The sequence below is a fragment of the Carlito syrichta genome, unplaced genomic scaffold (assembly GCF_000164805.1).
Source record: "Carlito syrichta isolate Samal-C Ts95f unplaced genomic scaffold, Tarsius_syrichta-2.0.1 Scaffold312061, whole genome shotgun sequence".
NCBI lineage: Eukaryota > Metazoa > Chordata > Mammalia > Primates > Tarsiidae > Carlito > Carlito syrichta.
Window position 1 is genome coordinate 124482 of NW_007256157.1, and position 10470 is coordinate 134951.

Consider the following 10470-nt stretch of genomic DNA (forward strand, 5'->3'; position numbering starts at 1 on the left):
AATGTCTTCTTCCTGGACTACCTACACATCCTCTAGTGCAGCATTTCCAACATGATGCACAGAGAAAACATTTCTAAAGCATCCTGGGAAAAGACAGGATGCTTGTAGTGACCTGGCTCTACCCAGGCCATCTCCTCGCAAGGGCTGCCCACTAAAGCTTCAGGTATGCTAGTAGAAGACCCTCCTATAAGGTGATGGCCAAAGCTTCAGAAAAGACATAATTAACTTTTAGTAAAGGAGCAAAAGTAACACAGAAAGGGCTGAACATTTATTCATAGAAATTGTTGTAACAACTCTTCAAGATTTCTAAAAAGTACATGTATAATCCATGTTTACTATATAAAAATTAAGAAACAGGAATAATACAAAAATGAATCATGATCCAATGAATTACCCAAAAAAACTTTTCATCTTCCTCCTCACATATGTATATATTTAACATATACTTTATACAAAACAATATTTTCACCTAATATACAAGGAACATTTTCTTCCTTTCAACAATATGGATAGGTGTTTCAAGCTAAATGGCAGCGTGGGTCAAATCATTAATAACAGGTGAAACTGTCTTCGGTACCCAAAACACAAAAGACTGATGAGGACTGTAGAGCATTAGAAAAACAGCAGAAACTTCTAAAAGAGTCAGCCATTATTCCTGCTGTAGACAATGGTGTCCTTGGGACAGAATCAAATCTACTAGATATTTCTTTCTTTGATGAAGACAGAGTCTTGCTGTCGCTCAGGGTAGAGGGCACAATCATAGCTCATTGCAGCCTCGAACCTCCCACCTCAGCTTCTAAAGCAGCTAGGAATATAGGTATGCATCACCATGCCTGGCTGATTTTTCCTTTTTCTTTTTTTGGTAGAGACAATGTATCATTATGTTACTCAGGCTGGTCTCGAACTCTTGGCCTCAAGTGATCCTCCAACCTTGGCTTCCCAAAGTGCTGGGATTATAGATGTGAACCACTGTTCTTGGCCCCTTCCATTTCTAAAAATAAACCTGATTTCTAAATATTTGAGACTAGTAATATGAAAATCAAAATAAAAATGTAATTCTATTGCCCCCATTTGTTCAAGTAGTATTGTTTACAGCTATAACGTAGATGGTAGTTTTCACTGTCCTCATGGTATGAATGTATCATAGTATCTACTGCTGCTCTAGGAGGCAGGTCTTAACCTTTCATTACAAGGAAATTTCATGAACATTTGAAATAATACTTTGATAATATTTTTAAGATAAGTATTTACAGGTAAAGAAGACATATACAAACACACATGCACACACACACGTCCATCATTCACATTTAAATACTTCCTTAATGCATACTACATGCACAGATCAGTCAAAAATTCTCTAACACACAACACAAAAGTATCCAGAAATCCCACTGCTTCCATGAGAAACCAGTGTTAACAGGTTAGCACTTATTTCTTCCCAAACTTTTTCCTGGGCATATGCCATAATTTTTAAAAGTCAGATTATAATACATATATTTGTCTGTCATCATTAAAGTTAAAATGTTTGCAAAAAATTAAAAGGAAAAGAGTCACCAACTTCAACCCCAGTAACAATTGGGCTTATCTTTTTCAAAACGCACATATATATTACTTTACTCACTACGAGCATCTTTTTTAGGCCAATTCACAGACCTACCATAGTCACTTGATTATATAATAATTACTCTTTGGAAAAAAAAAAAAACGTTACAGAAATAAGAAGAGAAAGTTCAATGCTTCCATAATTCTTTATTTTACCCATGATTTATCATGGAGATATAAAATTAGATACAACTATATTCAAAATAAACTCAACATGTTCTGGATATTTAGCAATATAATACTGGAACATTATTAGGATGTTTCTAGTGTTTCAACAGTATAAATTATGCTAGGAATATTTCTGTGCAATCATAGCATTACTGTTTGTAATTAAATATCCAAAAATGGCCGGGCGTGGTGGCTCAGCCTGTAATCCTAGCACTTTGGAGCCCAAGGTGAGAGGACTGCCTGAGCCCAGGGGTTAGAGATTAGTCTGGGCAACTTGGTGAGATCTCATCTCTGCAATAAATCACAAAAACTAGCCGGGCGTGGTGGCATGCATCTGTAGTTCCAGCTACTTGGAAGGCTGAGGTGGAAGGATCGCCTAAACCCAGTAGGTCGAAGCTGTGGTGGCCGTGAGTGTGCCACTGCACTCCAGCCTGGGTGACAAGAGTGAGACTCCAACTCAAAAAAAAAAAACAAAAAACAAAAACAAAAAACAAACAACCCAGAAACATAATGAGTGGAATACTAGGGGAATAAACCAACATTTACATCCTCATCAAGGTCTTATTCCAGAGTCTAGATTCTCCCCTTTAGAGACTCTCAAATGGCATCGACTGATTTGATTACTTGTTCCTTCTATTCGTTTTCCAGAATTCTTCCCCTAAATTTCACCTCCTTCCCACTCAAATCATATGACCAGCCCAGCACCAGTGGCTCACAACTGTAATCCCAGCACTTTGGGAAGCTGAGCCCAGGAGTTTGACACCAGCTTGGGCAACATAGCAAGACCTCATATCTACAAAAAAAGTCAAGAAAAACTAGCCAGGCATGGTGGTATGTGCCTGTAGTCTCAGCTACTCAGGAGGTTTAGGTGGGAGGATCGCCTGAGCACAGTAGGTTGAGGCTGCAGTGAGCCATGGCTGTGTTGCTGCACTCCAGCCTAGGTAACAGAGTGAGACCCTAATGATTCAAAAAAAGAGATGACCAGATACCAGATACCTTTAATACTGAAAATACTGTTATGCTTATGGTACCTTCTGTTGTCATTTTTTCCTTAAAGATTCCAGTTAGCATCTAATTTAAAGGCCTTTCTTAACACATTTTATATTTTCAGTATTCTGGGTAGTACTTTCAATTTTTAAAAAAGTTTTAAAAATCTTTTATTCTTATATGATTAATTTCTGTGTATGGGGTAAGACAAGGATCTCATTCTATAAAATATCAGATTTAGTATGAAATAAAGGTCAGTACACACTTGTTCTATTCAGTTCCACTAATATTTATTCCTGCCTACATCAGTACTATACTTGTTTATACTGACATTAGACTGCAATTTAATATCTCACAGACTTCAGACTTGGCTCAAATTTCAACCACAAGTTGAATAAATTCTACCAAAACCAAGTGTCTTAAGTATGAACACTTGTCTTTATATGCTTAGTTACTACTCAAATTCAAAACATGTACTGAAGCAGTCTCTCCAATTCTACTTTTGACTTTCTCATTCCTGAACATCTGTTCTCCTTACTCAAAAGGTACTCAAAAGGTACTTGCTACTCTGCCTCCACTTATACTATTCCCTCTGCCAGAAATGTTGCTCTTCCCAACTCTTTACACATCTAGGTCCAATTAGAAAACAGTGTCTGGCATACTATGGTTAACAAGTGATGCTGCTAAAGGTCAGAGGCAACCAATGATTCTCGACTACTTTAAGGACTGAGGGAGATGAACTTCTTAGTCCACCTATAATCCACGAACGGTTACGATTAAGAGCTGCTACCTATTGGTTTACTTGGCACTTCCTCAAGGTAGTTAGCATTTCCTAACTCACCAAATCCAGGCTTTTTAACCAGCCTGTGTAAATCCACGACTGTGTGTCCACTCCATATTTCACTGCTTAGAACCTAGTAATAAACCAATGAATGAGTAAGGCATTGTATAATAGTCTTAGCTATCTGGTTAATTCATCAGTTTGAGAATGATGCTATAACCAGAAATGAAACTATCAAGATGTAATTTTAAAAATGATTCTAAAAAACAAATACACTGTGTCGAGAAGAAAGTGTGACAATGCAACATGATGATCATGTGTGGTTAGGAAATATATAATCTTCTATGAGGCCTCTGAAGCTAGTCAGCCTACCATCTATTGGTTCACTACTACATGCAAGTCAGTCTCAGAAAAACTAGTGAAAATCCGTGGGATATCATTTTCTAGGTGTCACTTTTAAAGAAGTCTATCTTTGGCTCTAAAAATAATGCCAGAGTATTAGAATATGTTAAGTATCATACCCAGCAATCTTAAACATACTGCTCAGCTACAGTTTTCACTACTGGATGAATTATTTTCTTTGCAAAGGCAAAAGCAATTCAAAAACCCTAGAAGAGTCATACAAGCTTACACAAATTAATGGATTCAGATAAAAAACATTTTATCAATGATCTCTCTAACACACATAACAAAAAGCACTTACTAGAAGTCATTCCTGGTTGTGGCTGTCCCATGTTAGGTCCTGGATTCATAGAAACGGGTACCATGCCAGCAGCATTTGGTAGCATGTTCTGTTTCTGTAATCTAGTCCTTCGTTTTTCTTCTAGTTCTTTTTGAATCTTATAGATCTTCTCAGCAAGAAGGTGGTAGTATTCCGCCTTTTTTAAGTAAAATAAGAGAAAGAAAAAAGAGGAAATGCTTACTGGGTAATAGGGAAAAAACCCAAAGAACAGGTATCAGTTTCATTTAACATGCTGCAATCTGAAGTAGTGCCAATTTAGAAAAGAAAGTTCAACTGATGAAGAGAAATTGAAATACTACTTGAGAACAAAATACTAAGTTGCTGCTTCATATTTTAGTGAAAACAGCACAGAGCTGGTAACAGCTCAGGTACTTTTTAGGCTGAGAGAAAAACAACCTAATAAATAAAGTGCCACATAAGTGCACTGTATGAAAAGGAAAACACAAAATTCTTGATGACATACAATTAAGGAATTGCCTTGTCGTCTTGACTGTGTTCAGAAAGAGTAAGATGGGATAGCTAACGGGTGTCCCCTTCTGAAGTATAGTATTGCTTGTATACATTACAGAAGAAGAGTACATTAAATAACCAGAACAAGTCCTTTCTTAATTATCATTAAAAAAATACAAAATAAAAAAAAGATGCTCACTCGATTATTTGCAGATTCATACATGTCTCCTTCTACTTTCCTAGCATATGCAACTAGATTTTCCATTCGTCTGTCTTTTAAAGCGGCAGGATCCGGAGTAGGAAATATGGCTTGAACCCTGGAAATAGAAAACCATATTACTGTAATATCATGCTAGTTTTTCATTCGTGCCATGGAAATATACAATATTTTAAACTTTTTCTTAATTAGTAATTTCCCATTTTTACACCACTGCACACAAAAAGAGGAAAAGAATAAAATAATGGGAGGATGAGAGGTGTTCAAATATAATGCTTAACCAAAATGAAATTGTCTTTCTGTGATAAGCAGTGGGTTTTGCTGATCACAATATAACAAATGATGACATCAAAATACTTTTTGGTCCCTGTCATTCTAAGCATAGAGCAAAACAATTATACTGTGCTATATACAGTGAGAAAAATGGACCTTTGTCATAGTACTAAGTAGTAAAAGTCTTCAGATCTTTTTACTTCCCTAAATTCAGGCAGGTTATCAAAATAAAATGTAACAAGCACTCCAAAATCTTTAAAAAAAAGTAACCACAGGCCGGGTGTGGTGGCTCAAGCCTATAATCCCAGCACTTTGGGAGGTTGAGGCCAAAGGACTGCCTGAGCCTGTGGATTCAAGACCAGCCTGGGCAACATGGCTCAAGACCTCGTCTCTACAATAAATCAAAAAAGTAGCTGGGCGTTTTGCACGTGCCTGTAGTTCCGGCTACTTGGAAGGCTGAGGTGGAAGGATCGCCCTGAGCCCAGCAGGTCGACGCTGTGGTGGCTGGGAGCGTGCCACTGCACTCCAGCCTGGGCGACAGAATGAGACTCTGACTCAAATAAATAAATAAATAACACAGTAAAAGTAGGCTGGGCACAGTAGTTAATTCCTATAATCCCAGCATTTTGGGAGGCTGAGGTGGGATTAATTACAGGTGGATGCCATGATACATGGCTAAATTTTTTGTGAAGAGGTCTCACTGTGTTGCCTGTGCCAAACTCCCAGGCTCAAGCAATCTTCCAACCTTGGCCTGCCAAAATGCTGGGATTACAGGTGTGAACCACCACACTCAGTCCCAAACAACAAACTTAAAGGGAGGGAGCAAAAGTATTATTTCATAATGATTTTGCTGGATTCCGTTTTTTACTCTCTCACAATTCCTTAAACAAAACGGCACTAGTTATTTTTACTGAAGATCGGATACAAATGTGATCTTTAGGCACTGACTTTATTATTTGGACATTCCATGCTCAGCTGCATAATGCAAAAAGGAACTAGACTGAGAACATAAAAATAAAAGTTTAGAGGAATATTTGTGTTGGTAGAAAACTCACAAGCATATAATAAACTTTTAATGTAAAGTCAGATGACCTACCCCAAGTAATGTTTCATCTAATGTCTGTTAATTAAAAGTCTAAACAGGCTGGGTGAGGTGGCTCACACCTATAATCTGAGCATATTGGAAGGCCGAGGTGAGAGGATTGCCTGAGCCCACAGGTTCGAGACCAGCCAGGGCAACTTGGTGAGATCTCATCTCTATAATAAATCAAAAAATTTGTCAGGCATGGTGGCGTGTGCCTGTAGTTCCAGCTACTTGGAAGGCTGAAGTGGAAGGATCACCTGAGCCCAGCAGGTGCGGTGGCCATGAGCATGTCACTGCACTCCAGCCTGGGTGACAGAGTAAGATTCCAACTCAAAAAAAAAAAAAAAAAAAGCCTAAACACGTAATAGTTTGACTATTGCTTATTAATTTATTTCATCAATATGGTGGAGTTTTTGAATGTCATGCTGTATTGTAAAAAGAAAAAAAAAAAATAAATAAATCGTGGACTTCTTTCCTTCTCAAGTTCCAATATTCAATGCTACCACTTATGAATTCCTAAAGGAATCATGAACATAACTGGCAGTCTAACGTAACATAAAAGTAAATTTAGCCGGGCTTGGTGGCTCAGCCTGTAATCCTGCACCTTTGGGAGGCTGAGGTGAGTGGATTGCCTGAGCCCGCGGGTTCGAGACCCGCCTGGGCAGCGAGACCTCATCTCTACAATAAATCAAAAAATCAGCTGGGTGTGGCAGCACATGCCTTTAATTCCAGCTACTTGGAAGGCTGAGGCACAAGGATTGCTGGAGCCCAGCAGGTCGAGGCTGCGGTGGCCGGGAGTGGCCACTGCACTCCAGTCTGGGTGACAGAGACAGACTCCAACTCAAAAAAAAAAAAAGTAAATTTAAACAACATGATAAATCACATTGTTTCCAAGTCAATAAAAAAAAAGGATAGAGCCGGGCTCGGTGGCTCAGCCTGTAATCCCACGTCTTTGGGAGGCTGAGGTGAGTGGATTGCCTGAGCCCGTGGGTTCGAGACCCGCCTGGGCAGCAAGACCTCACCTCTACAATAAATCGAAAAATCAGCTGGGCGTGGTAACGCATGCCTGTAATTCCGGCTACTCAGAAGGCTGAGGCGGAAGGATTGCAAGAGCCCAGCAGGTCGAGGCTGTGGTGGCCGGGAGCGGCCACTGCACTCCAGTCTGGGCGACACAGTGAGACTCCAACTCAAAAAAAAAAAAAAAAAAAAAAGATAGAATAAAGGAGACTCTGCTTTTAAGTGGAGTTGAAAAAACTGCATCCTACAAGAAAAAATGCTCCAATGTGTTTGAAGGGAAGACGGTGTAATCAGTAAGGTCCAAGCTCTACCTATATGATACTTATTACATTACACTTCACCACTCTATATGCCAGGCCCCAATTTATCTGACAACAACTATTTAGATTAAATAAGATGGAGTTTAAAGGGTGACCCCCTATGAAGTACAGTGTGATAGGGAATACCAGACACACATCAATTTATCAACAAATAGTGCAGAAGGTATTTCATAAACTGCTATGCATACATTTGGAGGACCAGAATGCCAGAGAAAGACTATCTTACCAGATTCAACTGTTAAAAGCTTTACCAGGAATAGGATGTTATCACTGCCACATTTTAATGAGCTGAGGCCTAGTTTTTCTTATAAGAGTTTTGCAAAAGCAGTGACCCTAAAATAAACAACTTTTAATGGATTTATTAATTACTGACACCAGGTAGAATAGTTTCCTTACTGTTTAAGCTGAAAGACTACTACCAATGATGAAGAAAGAGTGAAAAGCAAAGGCAGAATATAAGAAGCAAGAATGGATATGTGCAGTAGCTCATGCCTGTAATCCCAGCACTTTGGGAGGCCGAGGTGAGAGGACTGCCTGAGCCAAGGGGTTCGAGACCAGCCTGGACAACTTGGCGGGACCTTGTCTCTACAAGAAACTAAAAAATTAGCTGAGCTCGGTGGCTCAGTCTGTAATTCCACGCCTTTGGGAGGCTGAGGTGAGTGGATTGCCTGAGTCCACAGGTTCAAGACCCGCCTAGGCAACTTGGCAAGACCTCATCTCTATAATAAATCAAAAATTAGCCGGGCTTGGTAGCGCGTGCCTGTAGTTCCAGCTACTTGGAAGGTTGAGGCAGAAGGATCGCCGGACCTCAGCAGGTCGAGGCTGCAGTGGCTGGGAGCAGCCAATGCACTCCAGTCTGGGCGACAGAGTGAGACCCCAACTCAAAAAAATAAAATAAATAAATAAAATAAACAAACAAACAAATAAATAATTAGTTGGGTGTGGTGGCACATGCCTGTAGTTCCAGTAACTTGGAAGGTTGAGGTGGAAGGATATCATGAGCCCAACAGGCCGAGGCTGTGGTGGTCGTGAGCATGCCACTGCACTTAGCCTGGGCAGCAGAATGAAACTCAGACTCAAAAACAAGCAAGAATGCCACAAGACCAGAAATATCAACATTAACAGCCAGGCCACAGAAAAATCGGTAATATTCCTCTGTTGGTTCAATTCCTCGCAGACTGGCAGCATGCTGACATGATATCTACTTATGTACGTGACATGTCCAAAACCATACTTACAGTTTGTGAACAAGATGATTTCGAAGATCCTGAGTAATATCTTCATGCCATTGTTTCCGAATTCCAGTACTGGAGGGCTGAGATGCTGACGGCATAGGACCCAGGGCGGCCACACTGGTGTTTTCACTCATCATTGGGCTTGAAAAGGGGCCATCAGACAAACAGTTTTAGTGAAGAAAGGTAAGGGGAAGAGCTAATGTAATCAGAGTTGACAGTAATTACTGCAGTAGATCTGATACCCTATATAAGTCTATGTGCATTGAGGAGGCTTGAGCGAAGGCAAGATGTGACCAATTTCTTTTAAAGTACGTTTGCTGTACCTATGTCAGGAAACACATTTCTCTGTGTGGACGGGAGGATGAAGTCTTACGTTTAGAAAGTCTTGTGTTATCATATTAAGCTGTCACTGTGACACAGCTTATATCAGAGAACCTCTTGGGTAATGGACTAATTCTTCACAATGAGCAAACACATTTTTTATGCAGCTGTAACCTTGCAATTTCCGACTGTATTAGAGGAGGTGCAGATTACCCCAGATAAATGATAAAATTTCAAATAAGGCTGCAGAATGAAGAAAGAATGGACTCAAATATTCTTTGTGTCTATATCCATCAGATATCGTGAAATCAAGAAAACTGAATAAAAAATCCAAATAAGGAATTCTTATCAAAAGTGACCCAGAGCACAAACCAAGATAAAACTTACTTTTGAGAATTTATGGCTGAATGCAACATTGAGTCGGAAAGAAGATTTGGCGTCTGAACCCCTACACCTCCATTTACTCCCATAGGACTAGCACCTAAGTTAAAATAAAACAATAAAAGACAAATCAATAAAAAAGTCATCGTAAAATAAACATCATAATGTCAAGACCAAACAACATAACAGGAAAAAAAAAATATCAGCAGCACATAAAAGAAGTAATTGTTAGCAATATAATTAACAATATATACAAGGGGGACCCCCAAAAATTCAAAATTTCTTTTTGGGGTCAGGCATGGTGGCTTAAGTCAGTAATCCCAGCACTTTGGAAAGCCGAGAGGATTGCTGAGTCCAGAGGTTTGAGACCAGCCCGGGCAACTTGGTGAGACCTTGTCTCTACAATAAAACAGAAAAATTAGCTGGGCATGGTAGGGTGCCACTGTAGTTCTAGCTACTTGGAAAGTTGAGGCAGAAGGATTGCCTGAGCCCAGCATGTCAAGGCTGCGGTGGCTGTAAGTATGCCGCTGCACTCCAGTCTGGGCAACAGAGTGAGATTCCAACTCAAATGAAAACAAAATTTTTTTTTTCTTTAACCCAAGCATTGCTTCACATCCCTCTTTCCACAGATCACTGTACTTACTCTTCTGTGTCCTTACACAAAATATCTGCATGTATAGCTCAATTCCCTAAACAATTTTGGATCTAGGTTTTCCTTTGACCTTTTAACATCATTGTTTGTAAGTCTTTCTATACATACATATGTAACTGTGAGACATAAGTGAAAATTCTAGCCAGGCTTGGTGGCTCAGCCTGTAATCCCGCGCCTTTGGGAGGCTGAGGCGAGTGGAATGCCTGAGCCCGCGGGTTCGAGACCCGCCTGGGCAACGTG

General features: G+C 39.7%; 1 protein-coding gene across 1 annotated transcript in view; it reads right to left on the minus strand.

The window, feature by feature from the left end:
• EP300 (E1A binding protein p300) overlaps positions 1 to 10470 on the minus strand; it is a 51355-nt gene that overhangs the window by 33648 nt on the left and 7237 nt on the right. Inside the window, exons 5-8 of the mRNA XM_008069474.2 lie at positions 9585 to 9678; positions 8880 to 9017; positions 4930 to 5047; positions 4242 to 4416 (exon numbers count right to left, since the gene is read on the minus strand). Of these exons, the coding sequence (XP_008067665.1) occupies positions 4242 to 4416; positions 4930 to 5047; positions 8880 to 9017; positions 9585 to 9678 (525 nt within the window). The remainder of the gene's footprint in view (positions 1 to 4241; positions 4417 to 4929; positions 5048 to 8879; positions 9018 to 9584; positions 9679 to 10470) is intronic.